The sequence below is a fragment of the Peromyscus eremicus genome, chromosome 13 (assembly GCF_949786415.1).
Source record: "Peromyscus eremicus chromosome 13, PerEre_H2_v1, whole genome shotgun sequence".
Classification (NCBI taxonomy): Eukaryota; Metazoa; Chordata; class Mammalia; order Rodentia; family Cricetidae; genus Peromyscus; species Peromyscus eremicus.
In genome coordinates, this window is record NC_081429.1 from 50,326,817 (window position 1) to 50,348,850 (window position 22,034).

The 22,034-nt window shown below is 37.8% G+C and overlaps 1 protein-coding gene across 2 annotated transcripts in view; it reads right to left on the reverse strand.

Annotated features, from left to right (window-relative positions):
• Nbeal1 (neurobeachin like 1) overlaps positions 1-22,034 on the reverse strand; it is a 145,754-nt gene that overhangs the window by 22,995 nt on the left and 100,725 nt on the right. For both annotated transcript variants that reach the window (XM_059278567.1, XM_059278568.1), the window contains 13 exons: positions 21,305-21,429; positions 18,870-18,996; positions 18,124-18,272; positions 17,094-17,227; positions 15,638-15,739; positions 14,637-14,732; positions 13,874-13,998; positions 11,399-11,539; positions 9,640-9,770; positions 6,961-7,070; positions 4,583-4,700; positions 3,764-3,861; positions 878-994 (listed from right to left, as the gene is read on the reverse strand). In XM_059278567.1, the coding sequence (XP_059134550.1) occupies positions 878-994; positions 3,764-3,861; positions 4,583-4,700; positions 6,961-7,070; positions 9,640-9,770; positions 11,399-11,539; positions 13,874-13,998; positions 14,637-14,732; positions 15,638-15,739; positions 17,094-17,227; positions 18,124-18,272; positions 18,870-18,996; positions 21,305-21,429 (1,573 nt within the window). The remainder of the gene's footprint in view (positions 1-877; positions 995-3,763; positions 3,862-4,582; positions 4,701-6,960; positions 7,071-9,639; positions 9,771-11,398; positions 11,540-13,873; positions 13,999-14,636; positions 14,733-15,637; positions 15,740-17,093; positions 17,228-18,123; positions 18,273-18,869; positions 18,997-21,304; positions 21,430-22,034) is intronic.

Genomic DNA, 22,034 nt, shown 5'->3' on the forward strand with positions numbered 1-22,034 from the left:
CCCCTGACACTGCCTGGAGCACCAGGACCCAGAGGTTGAATGACTCAGAGACCTAGGACAGACCCAAACCTGACTGGAGAAAAAAAAAGTATCAATGAAATGATTCCTAATGATATTCTACTGTACTCATAGACTGGTGAGTATCCCAATTGTCTTCAGAGAGGCTTCATCCAGCAACTAATGGAAACAGATGCAGACCCATAGCCAAACATTAGGCCGACTTCAGGCAATCTTGCTGAAGGGAAGAAGGAAGGATTGTAGGAGCCAGAGCGGTCAGGACATCATAAGGAAACACAGAAAATCAACTAATCTGGGCTCGTGGGAGCTCATAGAGTCTGAACTGACAACCAGGGAGCCTGCATGGACTGACCTAGGTCCTCTGCACATATGTTACAGTTTTGTAGCTTGGTCTTCTTGTGGGACTCTTAACACTGGGAGTGGGGGAAGTCTCCAACTCTTTTACTGGCTTTTGGGACCCTACTCCTCATACTGGGTCGCCTTGCCCAGCCTTAATACCAGGGGAGGTGCTTACTGTTACTGCAACTTGATATGCCATGCTTTGTTGATACCCATGGGAGGCCTGCCCTTTTCTGAAGAGAAATGGAGGAGGAGAGGTTGGGGGGATGGACTGGGAGGAGGGGAAACTGCAGTTGGGATGTAAAATAAATAAATAAAAATAAGGTGAAGAGAACAATAAAGGAAAATACTCGAGTTGACCTTTGGCTTTTCACAAATAAGTGATACAACTATAGGCGTGTACAGATATGCACACACCACACAAGTGGTACAACTACAGGCACAGATGAGCACACCTACACACACATGTACAAACACAGGACTGGAGAAAGGTCTCCAACATTATCAAGTTGGGTTTTACCTCTATAAAAAAGGACTTCAGTTCAGGGAGGTGCTGAAAGAGGTTTAGGGTTGCAACTTCTGTTTTGGTCTGCTTTTGTATAGCTTCTTCTGCTGATAATCTTGGAGGGTGTGGTTCCTTCAAAATAATTTTAAGGAAAAATTTCAGAGTTCCATGAAAACCTGCCCATGTTCACTCATACACAGTGGACTGTTCTACAAGAGAAGGCATGCTAGGCACTGTTAACAACTCCAAGCCATGGTTCAGCTTATCCCCCAGCAAATCTGCCATCCATCCTTCTTTTCTACAGACATCTCATTTCTACTTTAAAGTTTTTCTTATTGATATCACTCCTGTGTTTCCAGATCAGAATGATTTTTTTACATGCTCATTCACCAATTACTTAGTATTTCTTAGTTTCTTTTTTCTCTTAAGTATCCATTGGTTATTTATGATCAATCTTTGCCATCCAGCCTATAGGAATCTTTTTTCTTCTAAGCTCTAAATTCCATTTTATTGATTTTTCTGTGTATATATGGGCATGTGCATGTCATAGTGCATGTGTGGAGGTCAGAGAACGACCTGCAGGAATCAATTCTCTTCTCCACCATGCTGACATGGGAGACTGAACTCAAGTCATCAGGCCAGGTAGCAGGTGCCTTTACCCACTGAGTCAGATACAGAATTAAGTATATTAATGTTAATTAAACATAGTGATAATATATTAAATACCTTATTACTATTCCAAGGGCACAATTAAAATCTGTAAGAGTTGTCCTTCTAAAAAGGATTCTTGTCAGATACAGTAACATACATCTATAGTCCTAGTGCTTGGCAGGTAAGAGTTCTACCAAAGAATCACCAATGCTGACTATCCAAGGCAGGAGGAACTGGAGTCTGAAGCCAGCTACAGAAAGTTCTAAGGCAGTGTGGACTACACAGTAACACTGTCTCAGAAAGAAAACAAACCAAACCAGGGAGGTGCAGTTCCATTCTTCTGCCTCTACTACAAAATACTTGATAATAGGCAATAGATGTGACACTTAAATGTGTAGCTTTTAATACTTAAAAAAACCAACAACATCTTTATTTTAAATTACAGGCTGGGAGTCCTAACCTTGTCTGATCTTCTTTTGTATGTGTGGTGACTGAGCCTGCACTTGGACGTTGTACATACTAAGTAAACATTCCAGGACTAAACTACCACCTCAGCCCCCTGCAATATTTTTTAATGACAATAAAAACTAGTGTGAAGGAGGTGGCTCGGTAAAGTACTCGTCCAGAAGCAAACATGAGGACCTGGGTTCAAATTTACAGAACCCTTGTTTTAAAAAGGCCAGCCAAGGTGGCCAGCCAGCCTAGCCTACTTGATGAATTCTAGGACTGTAAAAGATCAGGGTTTCCACCAAACGCTGGACAGTGTCAGAGAGAGGACACCCAAGAAATGAAACTCTGACCCCTACAAGCATGAACATACAGGGCAGGATAACTGCCCTGCCAACCAACAAATCAGCTCTGTTCTTGTAAAATAACAGTAATAAAAAAAGTAGAGCTCAAGCCTGGTGGCGGTGGTGGCACACACCTTTAATCCCAGCACTCAGGAGGCAGAGGCAGGCGGATCTCTGTGAGTTCCAGGACAGCCAGGGCTACACAGTAAACCCTGTGTCAAACACAAAACAAAACAAAAGGGAGAGGGAACAAAACTGAAGGCTCTAATCAGAGCCCCACCTAGAGCTGCTTGATTCTGAACTTCGTATGTGTTAGGAAAGAGCTCTACCACTGCACTATATTCTCCCGCCCTTTTTAAACTTTTCTCTTTGACACAGGGTCTCACTAAGTCGGCCAGGCTGGCATTGAACTCACAGAAACCACTGTGTAGCCCTGGCTGATTGCACTTATCCTCTGTTAAGCTGTAATGTGCTCATGTAACTGAGACTCCTGACACTAGGAGGACTGATGTATTAAGTAGAGGGACTTCAAATGAAGTTTAGAATTGAATCTCCAAGAGATAGTACTGCTGTTGTTTTGGTTTATTTTTTTTTTTGTTTTCTGGGGTTTTTTGTTTGTTTGTTTGTTTGTTTTCCAGAGCTGAGGACCAAACCCAGGGCCTTGCGCTTGCTAGGCAAGCACTCTACCACTGAGCTAAATCCCCAACCCACTGCTGTTGTTTTAAAAGAAGAAATGCAATCATATAAATCAAACACTATCAAGTACAATTTTTCTAGGACTCTACTACTCTTCAAGCCTCAGAATACTTCGAAACATCATTCTAAGCCAGCAGTTCTCAACCTGTGGGTCGTGAATCCTTTGGCTAACCTCTATCTCCAAAAATATTTATATACAATTTATAACATAGCAAAATTACAGTTATAAAGTAACAATGAAAATCATGTTATGGTTGGGGGTCACAGCATGAGGAACTGTATTAAAGGGTCACAGCATTAGGTTGACGTGGTAGTTTGAATGTATTTGGCCCCCATAAGCTCATAGAGAGTGACACTATTAGTTAATGTGGTCTTGTTGGAGGAAGCTGGAGGAAGCTGGATGACGTGGGCCTTTAATGCAGACCTGGGGGATGGAGGCCACACCGTCTGTTGGAAATGTGTCCCTGCTGGGGTGGGTTTTGAGGTCTTTTTCTCAAGCTTTACTCAGTATGACTGTCAGTTGACTTCCTGTTGCCTCTGAGTCAAGATGTAGGACTCTCAGCTCCAGCACCGTATCTACCTGCATGCTGCCATGTCCCACCATGATGGACTGAACCTCTGAACTGTTAAGTGAGCCCCCTCAATTAATTGTTTTCTTTATAAGAGTTGCCGTGGTCATGGTGTCTCCTCACAGCAATAGTAAACCCTAACTAAGACAGTTGAGAACCACTGCTCTAAGCTGATGATAATTTACATAATTTACCTTTAACAGCTGACAAGGTGTTTGCCCAAAATTATTAATCATCCCTTCTAAGGCTTTTCTTTCCTTTTCATCTGTTAAGGCATCAAGATCTACAGCACCTAAAACAAGAAGCAATCACTATTGAGAAAAACAAACCAGTAAGACTCTGATAAATACATCAAGGACTGATTAACACATTTAAAACAAAACATCAGTCTTCAACTTGTCACCAGAAAAATGACCTACTTTTATTGTGTGTGTGTGTGTGTGTGTGTGTGTGTGTGTGTGTGTGTGTGTGTGCACGCATATGTACGTGTGTGGGTACATATGGGAGAGCCTGTCTCAATAAGGGGAAGAACCAGTGAGGAAGATCACCTGACATATACCTTCAACCTCCTTGTGTACTCACACATGTATCATATACGTACACACAAAAAAGATTTAAAAAGAGAGAACATTTTCTGCCCATAGCTGTCAGAAAACAGTTTCGATTCTAAGAATTTATTACTGGAAATTCTAAGTGCCTTCTTTCAAAGTTTACTAAAAATACTATGTAATGTTCAATGTAAGACTTGATTAAACAGGAAATTTAATTTCCCATTTAAGAAACCAAAAGCGTATGATGATGACTGGTGTCTATGATTAGATTTCCATAGATACACACACATCATAAACTACTATTACAAAACTGAAATAGTGGCAGTTTCATGACCCCCTCTGAAAAGCTATTTTGTTGAGGTACTCTTTCCTATGTTAAGGATCCAGGCCCAAACCCCATGTATAACAAAGACACACTAATTCTACAAGAGCATACAGGAGAAGACGTAGGTAGGCTCAGACCTTCATAACTGCAGTAATAGAAGACATTGAGTGCTTCCACTGCAGCTGGTCCTCTCTGTTTGTAGCCAAAAATCAGGTCTATCCACTCATGAAGATGAGCAGACACATATTCAGACTCCTAGAAAGAGAACAAATTTAATAATTAATACAGGTATTTTCCAACTGTAATCTAAATTCATTTTAAAAAGGGCATGGAGCAGCCAGGAGATGGTGGTGCAGGCCTTTAATCCTAGGACTTAGGAGGCAGAGGCATGTGGATCTCTGAGTTCAAGGTCAGCCTAGGATGTGGATCTCTAGTTCCAGGACAGCTAGGGCTACACAGAGAAACCCTGTCTTAGGGGAAAACAAAACAAAACAAAAACATGGAGCCAGAGAGAAGAACACTGGTTGCTCTAAAGAGAAAGCATGTTCGATTCCCAGTAACCACATGACGACTAGCCACCATGTGTAACTCCAGTTCCAGGATCTCGGACCCCTTCTGTCCTTGCTGGGCACTGCGCACACACAGTGTATAGGCACACATACACATAAACCATCGCACACTTCTGTCCTTGCTGGGCACTGCGCACACATAGTGTATAGGCACACATACACGTAAACCATCCGCACACTTCTGTCCTTGCTGGGCACTGCGCACACATAGTGTATAGGCACACATACACATAAACCATCCGCACACTTCTGTCTTTGCTGGGCACTGCGCACACATAGTGTGTAGACACACATACACGTAAACCATCCGCACACTTCTGTCCTTGCTGGGCACTGCGCACACATAGTGTGTAGGCACACATACACGTAAACCATCCGCACACTTCTGTCCGTGCTGGGCACTGCGCACACACAGTGTGTAGGCACACATACACGTAAACCATCCGCACACTTCTGTCCTTGCTGGGCACTGCGCACACATAATGTATAGGCACACATACACGTAAACCATCCGCACACTTCTGTCTTTGCTGGGCACTGCGCACACATAGTGTGTAGGCACACATACACGTAAACCATCGCACACTTCTGTCCTTGCTGGGCACTGCGCACACATAGTGTGTAGGCACACATACACGTAAACCATCCGCACACTTCTGTCCGTGCTGGGCACTGCGCACACACAGTGTGTAGGCACACATACACGTAAAACATCCGCACACTTCTGTCCTTGCTGGGCACTGCACACATAGTGTATAGGCACACTTTGTTTAAAGAAGAGTACTGCTTGGTAAACAGTGCTACGAGACAGTGACACAATCACCAATGGTAAACTAACTAACTAACTAACTCTAGTTCTTCAATTCCAAGTTGGAGACTTACCTAAACACTCTTCAGTTTTTTAAAGTGGCATTTTTGATAGGCTAGTTTTATTAGGACCTGGGTAATCTTTCAGAAAAATTAAAAAACGTAGTCATGCTTAACTGAAATGAAGCAAAAACAGAAACTGCAAAACATTTCATTATACCAGCTGGGTAAACAGCAAACACACAGAGAACTGGAATGTTAACCCAGGCTGAACATCCCTTATGTAACATGATTAAGGCTACAAGTATTTGAGATTTTGCTTGTTGTTGTATGTTTTGTTTTGTTTCAGACAAGTTCGTATCATGTTGTTCATGCAGGACTCGAAGTCAGGAACTCAGGCTTCAGCCTCCTAAGAAACTGCCACTAGGCCCAACTCAGATTGTGGATTTTCCCAGATTTTGAAATATTTGCAGAGGATTTATTAGCTAATCCAAAAATCAAAAATTTCAAAAATGTCCCAAAATACACTGGGTGAAAAAAAAAACACAAAAAAGCTATTAACATCTCCCCAAATCTAAGAGAGTTAAATAAGAGGTGTGAAATACATTTTTTTGTTTTTTCCAAAACAGGGTTTCTCTTTGTAGCTTTGGAGCCTGTCCTGGAACTCGCTCTGTAGAATAGGCTGGCCTCGAACTCACAGAGATCCACTTGCCTCTGCCTTCCGAGTGCTGGGATTAAAGGCATGTGCCACCACCATCTGGCGTGGAATGCATTTTTGTGGTAGTTTCTTTTGTAATAGTTGTCTAAAACTTGTCAATTCAAGAAAAAAATTTTTTTGATTTCCTATATACCAGAAATCAAAAGCTTATGGCACTGATAATTGGTATTTATAATTAGATTTGTATATATACCATTGTAAGATATTATTAAAAAAAAGAAAAAGTGGAAACCCATATTCTGGTACATAATCATGGATAGTATCACCAAAAATTATATCCTAAGATTAAATTATATATTGTATTTTTAGAACAGTAATATATAACAGATAAATTAATCTAGAAAAAAGTACACTTTAACTTATCTTTGAAAAACATATCTATGTTTTATTAGACTTGGTGGTGATGTAACGAAAATCTTACCAGAGCTTTCCTGTGTTTATAAATGAAATCTTCAGCTGACTTAGCCCATCTTGGAAGAATGACATCATTTACCACTTCTTGGGAAACTTGTAGGTGACCCAAATTAAATTCTAAGACACATAAAAAATAAAAACATCAGAATCATTTTAGATTTAAATAAGTAATGTAAAACATACAAAAGAGGGCCTATGACTAGAAAAATACTTTAACTTATCTATTTCAGTATAGTTTACTCATTAATTATACTACATAAAGCGTTTTAAAATTCATTTTTGGAAGGTTTATCTGAGTAAGAATTCTTTTTCTTAGGAAAGTAGGGAGGAATAACTTGGGAGACACTCAGTGGGCAAATTTCAGCTATTCAATCATAAATATCTGAATTTGGTTCTCCATCATGTAAAGCCAAGTACAGTGGCTCATGCCAATGACTTCAGAGCTGAGCGTAGATACAAGAATCCTATGGGCTTTGAGCAGCCCACCCAGTTAAGGTGGAACAGGATTAAGGACGTTGACCTCTGGCCTCTCCAAATGAATGCATGGATACACACACATACACTCCTCCACGTGTAAGTGCATAGGCATGGGAACACACGCACACATACAAATGAAAAGTAAAAAAGAACAGGGAAAGCGCTACACTCCTCACTTTAATTGGATTACAATAGAATATAATCCTTACACTAAACATGGATAATGGTCCTTTTAATGGTTAGTTTACAAAATATGGTTCATTAAAACTTATGGTATAACTTATACCTTAAACTCACTCACTGAGAGTTTTGTTTCATGGAGAATAACATCTTTTACGGCACTATTCCACAAAGAGAGTTGCTATTCTAGCTGAACATGACATGTGACAGAACTTTATCAAGTATGAGGTTTTCCTGTTCATACACTGTGAGAAGGAAAGTGTTAACACAAAAGACCTTCAAAAAAAGGTCTTAAAATACCAGTCATCAGATAGCAGTGTACTGCCTTGAAATACCACATTTCCCAAGTCTAGGTAAGGTTTAAAGGTCCAGGTGTGAAGGGGACAGAGTGTCCACTTCACAGTCATTTCCCTTTGGGTTTCTCTGCAGAACCTTCATGTCATCTGCACAGCATTTCCGCCCTAAATGCCATACCTATTCCATGTGATTGCTTTAAAGGCTGGTACAGACAAAGTTCTAGAGAATGAAGCTACAGGGGTTAGACTTTAGAGGGACACAACACATTAACGTTCCCATCTTTGCAAGATGCTGTTGTTTTTACCTACTATGCTTAAGCTACGTCAGTTATTTGTAACAATGAGAAGGATTAGCCATCAACAAAGCCAAAATACTCAGAATCAAAGAGTGAAAATACAGAAAGAAATTGGCCATGATGACACTATAAACCTAAAACTAAATTATCTCTTTTTATTACAGAAAACACTGAAATTTTATTGTGCAATTTTATGATGTTTATATTACTATTATTCCTATTAGATGATACATTTGTTTTCTCCTGCCTAAACTCCTATCAAACAATTATAAAATCACAGTTATACATAGAGACCATGAGGTCATAGGGCTGAGGGCAACAATTGGCTCCAATAAATACCATGAATTGTAGAGCAAAGAATACCTTAAGTTTTTCATTAAAATTCAGCCCAATTACTCTTCCTATTCCACATACACACTGGCTTTATTAAATTCCAGTCCAATAGCTGACTAATAGTCTGTAAAAAATGTACCCCCAAATCTTGCAAACTTATTTGTGCTTTTAAAACAAATATAAGGTTAGGGCAGCAGTTTGGTTGTGGAGTGTGTGCCAATCAAGTGAGCAGGACTCTGAGTTCAATCTCCAGTATGTCACACACACAAAAGTAGGAAACGCCAAGTGGTGCTGGTGGTACACGCCTTTAGTACTAACACTTGGGGGGGGGGGGGGGGGAGGCGCAGAGGCAGGTGGATCTCTGTGAGTTCAAGGCCAGCCTGGTCTACAGAGTGAGTTCCCAGAGCCCTCAAAAAACCAAAAAAATAAAAAAGTAGTAATAATCAAGTAAAATAACACTACAGAAAAAATATTTGGATATTTTAAAAATTTAATTATCATAATGCATCTCTACTCCAATAACCTAATTTCCAAAAAGTGCAATGATTTCGCCATTATTTTAAATGTGCACCTTTTGTACATTCCAAATAAGGAATCAGGAGCCGTCTTCTTTAAAAGGTAAAAGAACACTTGCATCTTTGTGAATTACATGGTCTCTTGTAACTACTCAAGTTGGTCATTAATTTCTGAAAGCTAGTTACAGATAAACATAATATAAACGGGTATATATGATACTCTAAAAACATGAGTTTACTCATGGGTTTGGCTCACTGACCTTGGTCTAAGTTATCACCTTACTGACCTCAAAGACTTGCAATGGCAGTGTACAGCAGTGTCGTGTCTCTAGTAAAGACTGCCCGCTGAGGTAAGTTCTCTTAGGAGTTCAAATTTGACTCATATCTTAGTTTCCTATATCACTTCCCTGAAAAGTAAGACTTGGTTCTTTATGTCATTTCCCTGGTATCAGTTCAATCCTGTCACTAATTTACACACAGAAGAAACCTGAAATAAATCATGCAATATTACAGAAGATGCCCTCAAAATTGCTTTTCACAATTTTTCACTGGGACCTGTTGAAAAAAATTTAAATCCTCTATTTCTTACCATTTTGATTTTCTAAAAACTCAGGGAAATAGAAGAATTCAGGAATAAGTTCCTTTACATCATATGTATTATCCATAAGAGCTTGCCAGGTAGCAGGGATGGAATGGAACTGCCGGTCTGCACAGTCAAACCTGCACGTGGGATTGAAAGACAACAGTCTACTAGAGGAAAGCAAGGAAGCAGAGAACAAACCTTTACAATTTCCATGTGACTACAGTTCTTTCTTAATCTTCCTCTTTAGTAGCTGAAAACAACCTTTATTATCTTTATGATAATGACATTGCACATCTTTGCATGTGTCAGACACCTGTCTATTTTCTTTAGAGAAATTGCTATTCAGACCCTTTTCCATTTTGAAATTCAGTTTTGTATTATTTGGCTGTAAGGACTCTGTATATGTTCCAAATACAATTCCCTTATTGGATTTTCTTGATTGTATTTTCTTGATGGTACTTTTTAAAGCACAAACAGAATTTATTTTAAAGCTTTGTCAAATCACATTTCTTCTTAAAATTATAAAGAACCAAAATAAACCTAGTCATAATTTCCTTTATCTTATGAAGGAAATTATCTCCTGTCAGTCCAACATTTTACTGATGCTTAAGAATCTTAAAGACAGAGTCTCTTCTTGAAAACCAAAGTTTACTGTAATTATACAGGGTAGAGAATACAGGCTAACTATAGATGTTACATGCAAAGACAATAAAAGAGGCAGTGTTTGTATACTATTGCCTGAGTTGCAAGAACAAAATGGTAATGCTAAGAGCTAAGGCAAAAGCTGGAGAACACAGCTGACAGTGGAAGACTCACGCAGCTTCCTTAGAACAATTAGGAACAAGTGAAATACTGGTTAGTCACAATACCCACAGATAAGGTTATTATAGCAGTATCACAGGCCTGTATAAGTGGCTGCTGTAAATCCCCAACTGCTTCCTCTATCTAGTCTTTATGAACACATTCTTAGGAAGACTGTGTAGTCACTTCTAAGATCTGACTATCTGTGGATAGTCAGATTTAGCTCTACATCACCGTAATTCTACAACTTGGGGACTGAGTTGTTACTTGGAACTGAACCCAGGACCCTGTACACGATAGACAAGTTCTCAGCCAGTGGGCAACATCCTTGGTCTGATATCTAATTATAAATCTCTGGTTGATTTCTCAACTTGAAGGGATTCCAAACGTACAATACAGTATCAGTGAAAAAAAATCACATTCAAATATCTTATATATGAGTTAATTTGAATGACTTGTTCTTAAACTACTCTGGCTGATTTTCTCTAAATTAAAACCTAGCAGAGGATTTAAAAGACATGGCTCCATCATTCAGAACATTGTGGTGATATATTGTGTACCCTAATAAACTTGCCTGAGGATCAGAGGACAGAGCCAGCCACTAAATGAAGACATAGAGGTCAGGCAGCGGTGGCACACACCTTTAATCCCAGCACTTGAGATCTCATGCCTTTGTTTGGGAAGCACACACACTTTTAATCCCAGGAAGTAATATGGCAGGGCAGAGAAAGGTATATAAGGCATGAGGAAACAGGAACTCATTCTCTTTAGGCTGAGGATTTTGTAGAGGTAAGAACTAGTGGCTGGCTGTTCTGCTTCTCTGATCTTTCAGCTTTCACCCTGATATCTGGCTCTGGGTTTTTATTAAAAGGCCATCTAAGATTCGAACAACAGAACATGACATCAAAGCAAACAGTTCTCAACTTTACAATCAGAGGAAAATAGGTTTTTACTCTAAGCATACCTTCCACTCTGAAGCTGGATGTGGAGGGTAGTAAAAGGTTCTACACGGATAAGATAGTGCATGACACCTGCAGAATTTGAATAATGAGTACCATAATGAAACTTATCAATCGTTCCCATTGGATCCTCAAAAGTTTCATACCTTAAAAAAAAAAAAAAGTAGTGTTTTATGACCTTAACAACAAAATGGTAAGAATCCAAATCTGTACTAGTTAGCTTAAAGCATAATATTCTTTAAAACATCAATCCTTAGTCATATACTTTACTATCAAATGAAGTATCTGCATCCCCACATAACAGGCAAAAATTAATTTCGAAGAATGTTTCCTAAACAACGAAATATCACTGAAACAAGCTTTTGAAGCATTGAAAATAATTTCATTTAATTTTCAGTGTACAGGTGTTTTGCCTGCATGTATGTCTATACACCACTTGCACGTCCAGTGCTGGTGGAGCCAGGGAGTGAGTGGGCTCCCCTGCAACTGGAGCTACAGGGTTTGTGAGCAGCCATTTGGGTAGTGGGAACTGAATCCAAGTCCTCTGTAAGAGCAGCGAGTGCTCTCAACTGCTGAGCCATCTCTCCAGACCTAGCATTTTTGTATAATACAATAATAGCACATGTTGACTATAGAAACTTCTTTAAAATAGAGACTAAAATAGAAAACATTTTTATCAAATCTAATTCTACTTCCTTGGGACAAAATCTTCCTGATGAATAATTATCTATTCTTTGTTTTACTTTTTTAAAATTTATTTTTATTTAAGTGTATGTATGTGTTGAGTGAGTGAATTTCAGGTATATGTAGGTGCCCTGGAGGCCACATGTTGTCAGATGCCTTGGAGCTGTAGCTATGGGATGCTACGTGCCACAGGAAGCAGGTGCAGGGAACCAAACTTGGGTTCTCTGGAAAAGGAGCAAGTGCTCTCAACTGCTGAGGCATCTCTCTACATCCCCGGCTTTATTTTTCAGTGTTTATTTATTCTTTGTGTGCACATGGTGCACAGGTCGAGGTTGTCCATGTGGGTTCTGAGAATCAAATTCAGATTGTAAAGATTGGTGGCAAAAGCCTCTACCCACTCAGCCATCCTGCTAGCACCAATATCAATTTATTCTAATGAATAAATTAGTATACAAAAATTTACTTAGCAACATTGAGGATCAAACCAAAGCTTCACATACAACAGGTAAATGCTGATTACTGAGCTATACTCCTAGCACTACAGATACATTTTTGTTTTTTAATCATATTTATTTAATGTGTCCCAAAGCTTGTGTGACACAGTGCATGCATGGAAATCACAGCACCAACCTGCAGAAGTCAATCTTTTGTTATACCAACTACAGGACTCAGTATGGCAGTTTCTCACAAAACTAAAATTAGCTCTACCACATGACTGAACTATACCACTGTAGGGTATTTAGCTAGACGACTTCAGGTCGACTTGCACATTTTACTGCAGCACTAGTCACAATAGCTAAGTTATAAAACCAACACAGACATCTAACAAGAGGAATGGATGAAGAATGGAATTGTTGTTAATCACAGAAGAATGCAGTAAGTAATACCACCTGCACAAAAGTGGATGTAACTATAAAAATTATGTTAAGAGAATTAAGCCAGTCTCATAAACACTGAGTCAGGCAGTATATATAATATATATATATATTATATATACGCACACACACTGTTTTTGTTCTCTCACTTATGGTCCCTAAATTTTATATAGATATATAAAATCATGTATATATGTAAGTACACAACAAAACTGTCTGGAAAAATAGGACATGGGGTAGCAGAGAGAGCAGAGCATGGTGAAATAAATATACTGAACATCATGGTGAAATGTATTGAACATACACTATATGCTTGTATGAAATTTTCCTTCAGTAGAACATGTACAGTGAATATGCACAAGGATAATTGAAAAAAATTTAAGTAGCTTGCATTGAAAAAAGATAATATGGCGATGGAGAGATGGTTCAGTGGTTAAGAGCACGTGATGCCCTTCCAGAGGACTTGGGTTTGGTTCCCAGCACTCAAGTGATGGCTCACAATCCTCTGTGACCCCAGTTCTAGAGTATCTGATGACCATTTTTCTAGCCTCTGCAGGTACCAGACATACATGCAGATAAAACAACCATACATATTAGAAACAATATTTTTTCAAACATTTAGGGGCTGGAGAGATAGCTTAAGAGTTAAGAGCATTAGCTGCTCTACTAGAGGACCTGGGGTCAATTCCCAGCACCCTGTACTCAAAGCTCACAGGCACCTCTAACTCCATCTCCAGATCCAACACCCTCTTCTGACCTCTGCAGGCACATGTGTGGTGTACACATATATACACAAGAAAAAAATCATACTCATAATAAAAAACAACTTTTTTAATTTAAAAAGGGTAACATTTAGTTGTTTTGATTGAAATAAGCAAAAATTCAAACAATGGCTATCTCAAATATTTAAAAACCACTTACTTTTCTCGCATAGCTTTGGCATTTTTTTCATTAACTACTCCAATTGGTTTAGAAAGATCTCGAAATACAGTGGGGTTATTAAGGTCCAACTCTTCTGAAGTATAATCTTGCAAAATCCAGGGAAACTAAGCGACATAATTCAAAATTTAGACATTTCTTCCTAGAGAACCTAACATTCCCACATCAAATATGAAATATTCATAAAGATAAAAAGGGGTAATCACTAAAAGTAGTTTTCCCAATTATAAATACTTTAAAGATACATTTTAATATTTGTTTCAGTTCAATAGTGCAATTTTCTATAATTCTTCTGGGCTATTTTTAATAAAATGAAACAAAAAGGACTTTAGTTACAATTACTAGTCTTCATGTTTATAATACTTCTTTAAAATATGGAGGTGGAAAACACAAAGGCAGAGTATGTGTTCTGTGTGTGTGTGTTTCTTCTGTAGTGCTGGAGATTCAGCCCAGAGCCTCACATGTGGTACAAGAATGTTCTGCCACTGAGCTATACCCAAGCCTCTCCATTTTTTTCTAAATAAAAACATAAATATAACACATAGTGTTGTACATTGTAAGAGTGTAAATTAGCCGGGCAGTGGTGGTGCATGCCTTTAATCCCAGCACTCTGGAGGCAGAGGAAAGTGGATCTCTGTGAGTTTGAGGCCAGCCTGGTCTACAGAGCGAGTTCCAGGACAGGCACCAAAGTGGGGGGTGGGGGGAGAAAGTGTAAGTTAATTTTAGAGATTTATACAGAACTTACCACAGGGTACTGTGCAAGGTCATTATAGGTCCGTCCTGCCATTGTATTTATTTGAATGAGGTAGTCAAAATTCGTTATCTCTCGATTCACCCATTTCTAGACAGTTAAAAAATAATAATAATAATACTAGAATTATATCATGTAACCTTAGAATGTGACAATTATTAATAACCAACATAATTTTTTGTAATCATTATCTCTATCATGACTGAAGAGATGGAACTAAAAAAGTTTAACATGGAGACAAATCAACTTCTTCATAATTTATTTCCTTTTAGTATGTATAGTTACAAAAACGTCAAAAGTGAGGCAGTCTTTTTAGAAATTAAAGTTTTAAGATAAATAAAATATTTAATTGAAAAAGAGTCTTAATTTTTCTTTTTTCCATACCTGGCAAGACTTAACTCTTATTTAAGACTTCCCAGAGTATATTACAGTGCTTATGCTTTATTTTTTGCTCTTTTTCTTGGAGCCTAGTTTTTAAAGGAAACGGATGTTAAGTTTCAGGTGTGGTAGTGCACACATGTAACTCTACCTACTCAGGAGGTGAAGAAAGGAGGAGGAGGGCAAGTTGGAGGATACCCTGGCCGATGTCCCAACCCATTTGGTCTTGAGTATACACAGTGGGGTCATACATCAGAGTTTTCCTGACAGAATGACAATCAACTTTAACCCACTGTGGACCAAAAGCAAAAAGTTATAATTATGGTGAACAGTGAAAAATGAAATCTGTATGCTGCAGTTTATAAAGGGAAATCCATATATTAAGATATATTTCTGCACACAGGAAGCTCAAATGTTCTTAGGTGTAAGGTTGAGAAATCAGTAGTTAATGAATAAAGTTTATTCAAAAGCAAAAGGAACAAACAAGGCCAACTAACAGCCAACCATCCAAATAAACAAGCAAACAAACAAACAAATAAATGGAAAAGAGCAGTTAGAAATCAGAACAAAATTCTGAGATAGAAAATGAACAATATAACAACATAAAATTTTCCTACCTGTGTCAATCCTGATGCTCTGAATAACTCCTGGGGCGATCTTGTTCCATAACTATTAGGAGAATGAAGTGACAACAGTCTGCTATATACTTTGTTTCTAACCTATAAAAAAAAACACTACTGTTTAGTATAAAAAGTAGTCAAGACAAATATGAATTATAGATTTTGTAATAGTGTTAGCAAGATAGAATTAACCCTTTAAGAACAACAGTGCTGCCTTACTGTTTCACAACTGTGCCATTATCATGATTATTTTACTTCAGAAAATATTCACCACTCACAACTTATCAGCAGTTATCTGCAATTCTGTCTCCTCCCTATTTTCTTGAAAATTACAATCTACTATCTGTTTTGTAACCTCACCTTCTGTGGGATGGTCTGTATGTCAAGTGTGTTGCTGATTGGTCAATAAATAAATCACTGATTGGCCAGTGGCCAGGCAGGAATTATAGGCGGGACAAGGAGGAGAATAAAGCTGGGAAGTGGAAAGCTGAGTCAGAGAGACACTGCCAGCCGCCACGATGACAAGCAGCATGTGAAGATGCCGGTAAGCCACGAGCCACGTTGCAAGGTATAGATTAATAGAAATGGATTAATTTAAGCTGTAAGAACAGTTAGCAAGAAGCCTGGTACGGCCATACAGTTTGTAAGCAATATAAGTCTCTGTGTTTACTTGGTTGGGTCTGAGCAGCTGTGGGACTGGCAGGTGAGAGAGATTTGTCCTGACTGTGGGCCAGGCAGGAAAACTCTAGTTACATCACCTCTTCTGATATTTCATATCAACAGTGGATTACGCTTTTAATCCTTTACTATACTTAGTGCTGTGGTTTAAATATGTTCTTTCCAAGTTTATGATTTAGAAAACTGATCCTCAAATAACAAGTCCATAATTGGAGATGTGGCATTTGGAGATCAATATTAAATGAGGTCATGAAAACAGTAAAATGGCAGATGAAGGCACCTATCACCAAGCCTGATCAAATGACTTTGATCCTTAGGAACACCACCGTGGAATGAAGGACTTACTCTTTTAAGTTAACCTCTGGTTTCCTCAGGCACACTACAACTTGCACACATAATACAGTTTAAAAAAATGGTGTCATGAGACTGAAACATCATACTGACATTAGTGTCCTCATAAGAAGAAGAAAGGAAACCCAGGTCCACCATGCATAGCTTGTCTAATCTTATATATAGTATGCTGTAACATAATCAGATAATGTCTGGCATCTACTGGTTGATATTCAATGTTCTACTATACACACACACTCACTTAAAACAACCACCTCAATTGCCAAACAAATCCCAACAAAAGTACATATACTGACTAGTTTCATAATATATTTTCTTCTAATATTTTGTATTGCTAAGAATACAGTCCAAAACACCATTAGACCTCACTAGCTGGAAAATTATTTCAAAATAATACTCTGTGATTGTCAGAAAGGTACCACACCTCTTTTTTGAAATTGAGAAAGTAGTTGGATTGATCAACATGAAATATCTCAAGTGCTGATCTCCTTAAGTTGTAACGACGTAAGTGAATCTCTCGAATTTGAGAATGAGGCCACTTGAAATCAAAGCCCATTCCTGAAAAACAGAAGAAATCTTCTGACTGAAGTGCCATATAAAGCTACTCACTCTACGCAAAAATAGTATCTCCTTGTTTCCAAAAGTAGTACTTAGGGAAAATACCATATTATAAAAGCAAGTACTTTATTAAGAGTTATACATTGTTTCTTTTAAACTACTCTAGAACCTCAAAGCTCTTCTACTACCTTTCTATGAGAACAGATGATAATTTCAAGTATCTGTACCTTAGAAATCTTTCTTTTTCTAAAATGTTGGATCTTCAGATTTAATCACACAAAAAAGTAAAAGCTTACAGGATGGTGTATATATACAAAGGTATGATAAAATTAAGACTGAATTTTGCAACCATAAGTTTATTATGATACCCTCAAGTCAAACCTCTTAAAATACACTAATAATGATGGCAATGATAAAAAGCAACTGGCTGTGGGTGTGCATGCCTATAGTCCTAGCTACTCAGAGGGCTAAGTCAAAAGGATTTTAAGTATAAGGCCAGACTGGGTAACATTTGCCTTGTATAAGAATGACCCTGGTTTCCAGATCTCTGAGTTCAAGGCCAGCCTGATCTACAGAGAATTCTAGGACAGCCAAGGCTACACAGAGAGACCCTGTCTCAAAAACAAACAAACAAACAAACAACAACAAGACAAAACAAAAAAAATGGTCTTGGTTTCAATCACTACTACTGTGTATGTATATGTGTACACATACAAATTATCATTTCTCTTCACTACATAATGGCTGCAGGAGCCTAATTCATTATTGACTTTCCATTTCTCATTTTACAAGATAAACCATAATTTCACAATCTCATCTTACTGGTTTCTTCCTCTAACTCATGACTGATGGAACTGGATACTTACTAACTGAGGTATTTTCCCAGAACTACTCACCATCTTCTTTTTCAATACTGTTATCATGGAAGTAAATGTGTTGAGTAGTGATTTCTAATCTGCCAGGAATTATGTCAATTACTGTAATGAGTTCACAGTCTTCACTCAACACCAATTTTTCCTTTTGATCCTGTTCTTCCTTCTCATCACTGTACAAACAAAAAGTTTAAAAGAAGTAATCATCAATTTAGTTGACTTATGTGGAAGAGAGTATCTTCTTTCACTGCTGATACTGAATGTTTATGTTGTCTTTTTGAAATTCCTAATCAGTCTAGCTAGAAGTTTGTTTTTGCAATGTTTATTTTTTTACTAAGTTTTGTTTCTATAATTATTCAGTCTCTTGAATGGACTTCTTGTTATATCTTTATTTTTTCTTTTGTTTTTATGTTTCATACATAATTTTTTGAATCAGATCTTAGATCAGACCTAGGGTCTTGCATACTATGTAAGCCCTCTACTGCTGTGTTATACCCACAGACCATGTTGCACATTGCCACATAAACACAGCTTAAGGCATACATCACTCAATATAATGTTTTCATTCAAAAATACTTTATAATTTCAAGATACAGATCCCAACAATCCCAGGCGAAAAGTCTTCCTCAATAATTTCAGTAAACACAGACTTTTAACCGTCAGTGTGAGAGTAATTTTTGCACTTTGGAAAAGCAAACTCTACTAAATCCACAATTTTACAATCCCATTTCTCATACATAATGTAAATGCTTTCAAGTACTCATACATACACATTTACTCTGGCTGCCATGTCCTCTTCCAGAAGTTCTAGTTTATCTTCCTGCACATCACTAAGTTTAACTTGTTTCACTACTTCCAAAAGCAAAGAGTCACTAGAAGGCTGCAAGTGTTGGACACCTGTTTAAGCAAAAGAATCAGTTAAATACAGTACAAAATATTATAGCACTTCTATATTTTCTGACAGTTATGATGCTTGATGATTTTTTAAAATTATTATTCATGTAGTAAAAAATACATGCTTTAAGATTAAAGTTATTATTATTTTTGGGGGGTTTTTTTTTTTTTTTTTTGAGACAGGGTTTCTCTGTGTAGCTTTGCGCCTCTCCTGGAACTCACTTGGTAGCCCAGGCTGGCCTCGAACTCACAGAGATCCGCCTGCCTCTGCCTCCCGAGTGCTGGGATTAAAGGCGTGCGCCACCACTGCCCGGCTAAAGTTATTTTTAATAATGGCTAATTCTTGATTAAGAAATAGGCTAAGTCCTGGATTAGCAGTCTGATAAAGGTACAGAGCTGACTTTATGCAAATTACAGATTCACGAATCATAATTATATTTAATTAAAAGCAATGTTAGTTTATAAAATAATTTCAGTGTGTTGATATCAATGTGATTGTGCACTTGTACTAAATATCAAGTGATAGCTGGTCCAGGCATAGTAGCACACGCCTTTAACCCTAGCACCTGGAAGGCAGAGGCAGGTGGATCTCTGTGAGTTAGAGGCCTGCCTAATCTACATAGCGAGTTCTAGGACAGCCAAGGCTACAATGAGACCCCACTTAAAAAAAAAAAAAAAAGACTATGATCAGTTAGTTGTCTATAGCTGAATCATTATTTTTTGGAGTACATGGAAAGTAACAGATAACTCTGATACATACACAGTACATTTATATTATATAAACTAAAGACTTTGTAATAACTAAGGGCTTTGTAATAGAAAAGAACATGATACACTAGATTTAAGTTCTGTCCTACCTCTGGTCTCTCTGAATCTGTGATTTCTACTTTTTAAAAACTTTACAACTTACTTCTTAAAACTTTTTAAAAAAGCACAGTTAACAAAAGCCAAAAAAAAAAAAAAAAAGAAAACAAAAAACCCAACCGGTGAAAAGGATCTTTGCCAGCTATACATCTGACAGAGAGATATTGTCCAGAATATATAAAGAATCCAAAAGAGAGCCAACACACACACACACACACTCTATTAAAAAAGTGGGCCTGGGACCAGAACACAGAGTCTTCAAAAGAAGAAAAAAATGGCTAAGAAATATCTAAAGAATGTTCATTGTCCCTAGCAACTAGGGAAATACAACCAAAACAACTTGGAGACTTCATCACAGCCCAGTCAGAACGACAAAGATCAATGGACAACAAACAACAAATGCTGAAGGGATGTGGAGACTAGAGATCCCTTACACACTGTGGGTCAGGGGACGTCTTGGAAAAGAGGGCTGAAAGACTAAGAGCCACAGTCTGTCATGAGACTGTATCTACTGGAACATCACAAGATGCGCCTGTAAGGTCTAACCAATATGACTGACCGCCCAGATAAGAGTTGAACAAGGACAACAATAGTCATGCCAAAAGGAAGCGGGGGAAGCTGGGGAGACAAGACAGCAGGCCTCAGTGAGTAAAACTGTAATGAAAAGAGTTGGAAGGACAGTGGTTTTCCTCCATTTAAGACAACAAATGAGAAAAGTCTATTAACTCAGGCTCATTATCAAGTGAGAGGTGTGAAAGGAAAAAAAAGGAGTGGGAACTTCCCAGAGAATGATTTCTTGAAAAATGAAAGGGAAATATCGCAATTTAAACAACTACCAAATTGAAGTGGTGCACGGGGGGGTGAGGGGGTGGGGTGGGGTCCTGCCAGGTGATGAAGACAGTTCAATTTTGAAGTACTCAAGTTCCAGGATACTGACAAAGCAGAGCAGCTTATAGAACTATGTGTTACTTGTAAGAAACATTCAGTTAATGTCTGTATCATGGACAGAAATATTATTTTATATTAAGGGGGAAAATCCCAATATCTGATTTATTTTAGAATACAGAACCCTAAATGACAGGCACCATGGCTTTCTTCAGTTCTGTACGATCAACATATGAATATGTTAAATATGAAAAAAAAATCTGAAAGTTGGCACTCATTTTATCTGTAAACCTGTCATGAGATACAGCTGCTACAAAAGCAGCTACAGTGACAATAATTATGACTTGGTAAACATGTAGGTGCCACGAACTCATCACAAGAAATACTTCATATTTCACAGACTTAGATTTAGGCCCAAATAAACAACATTGAATCACATACCCATTTATACATACTTTAAAGCACTATACCCCTTCCTTCATAAGTAGCCATCTAAAGCAACAAGCAGTAATAAACATTCCATCAACATCACTTTATTAAAATAGGCAGATATGTAACTCACCTAAATTATCTCGTAAGGCACTAGCTTCCTCATGGGTTTTGAAATTGTAATTTGGTACCAGTTTAAGTCTCATGCGGGAATAATTTTCTACATTAGCTAGTTTCCAGTGAACTCGATTCTGTTTCCTAGAAACATTCACAATGAAACAAGTAAAATTATAAAGATTGTTTGTTTGAAGGGTGTAAGAAAGTATGAAATACTTCACAACTGTTTAACACCATTTTAGACAATGTTCACGGACAGAGCATTTGCCTAGCATGTACAAGGCCCTGGTTTGATTACCAGCACTACAAAAATAAAGACGTATAAATTATAAGGAAAGCAGTGGGGTTGGGGATGAATAAGAACAAAGTATAATAACACCAAGTATACAAATACCATATTTAAACCTAATACTCTTTATATGCTGGCTATTACTTTTGAACAAGTTTAAGTGTTTATATTTATCATCTGGATAACTGTCAAGAAAATTAAAATAAGCATGTTTAACTATGACATATACATGATGAACCTAAGAGAGCCTAAGTTATTTACCCAAGATGCCATGAGGTTTAATGGTAGACAAATAAGATTTGAACACTAACTTTCAGACTTCTAGCTTGATTACTTTATTCTTTACTGTTAAATGCAATTTCATGACTGTAACAGTATTTAAAAGCTTTATCATAAATAAAGATAGCTGCAAATGAATGAAAGACCAAAATACCAAAGTTAAGACAGTAAAACTCTT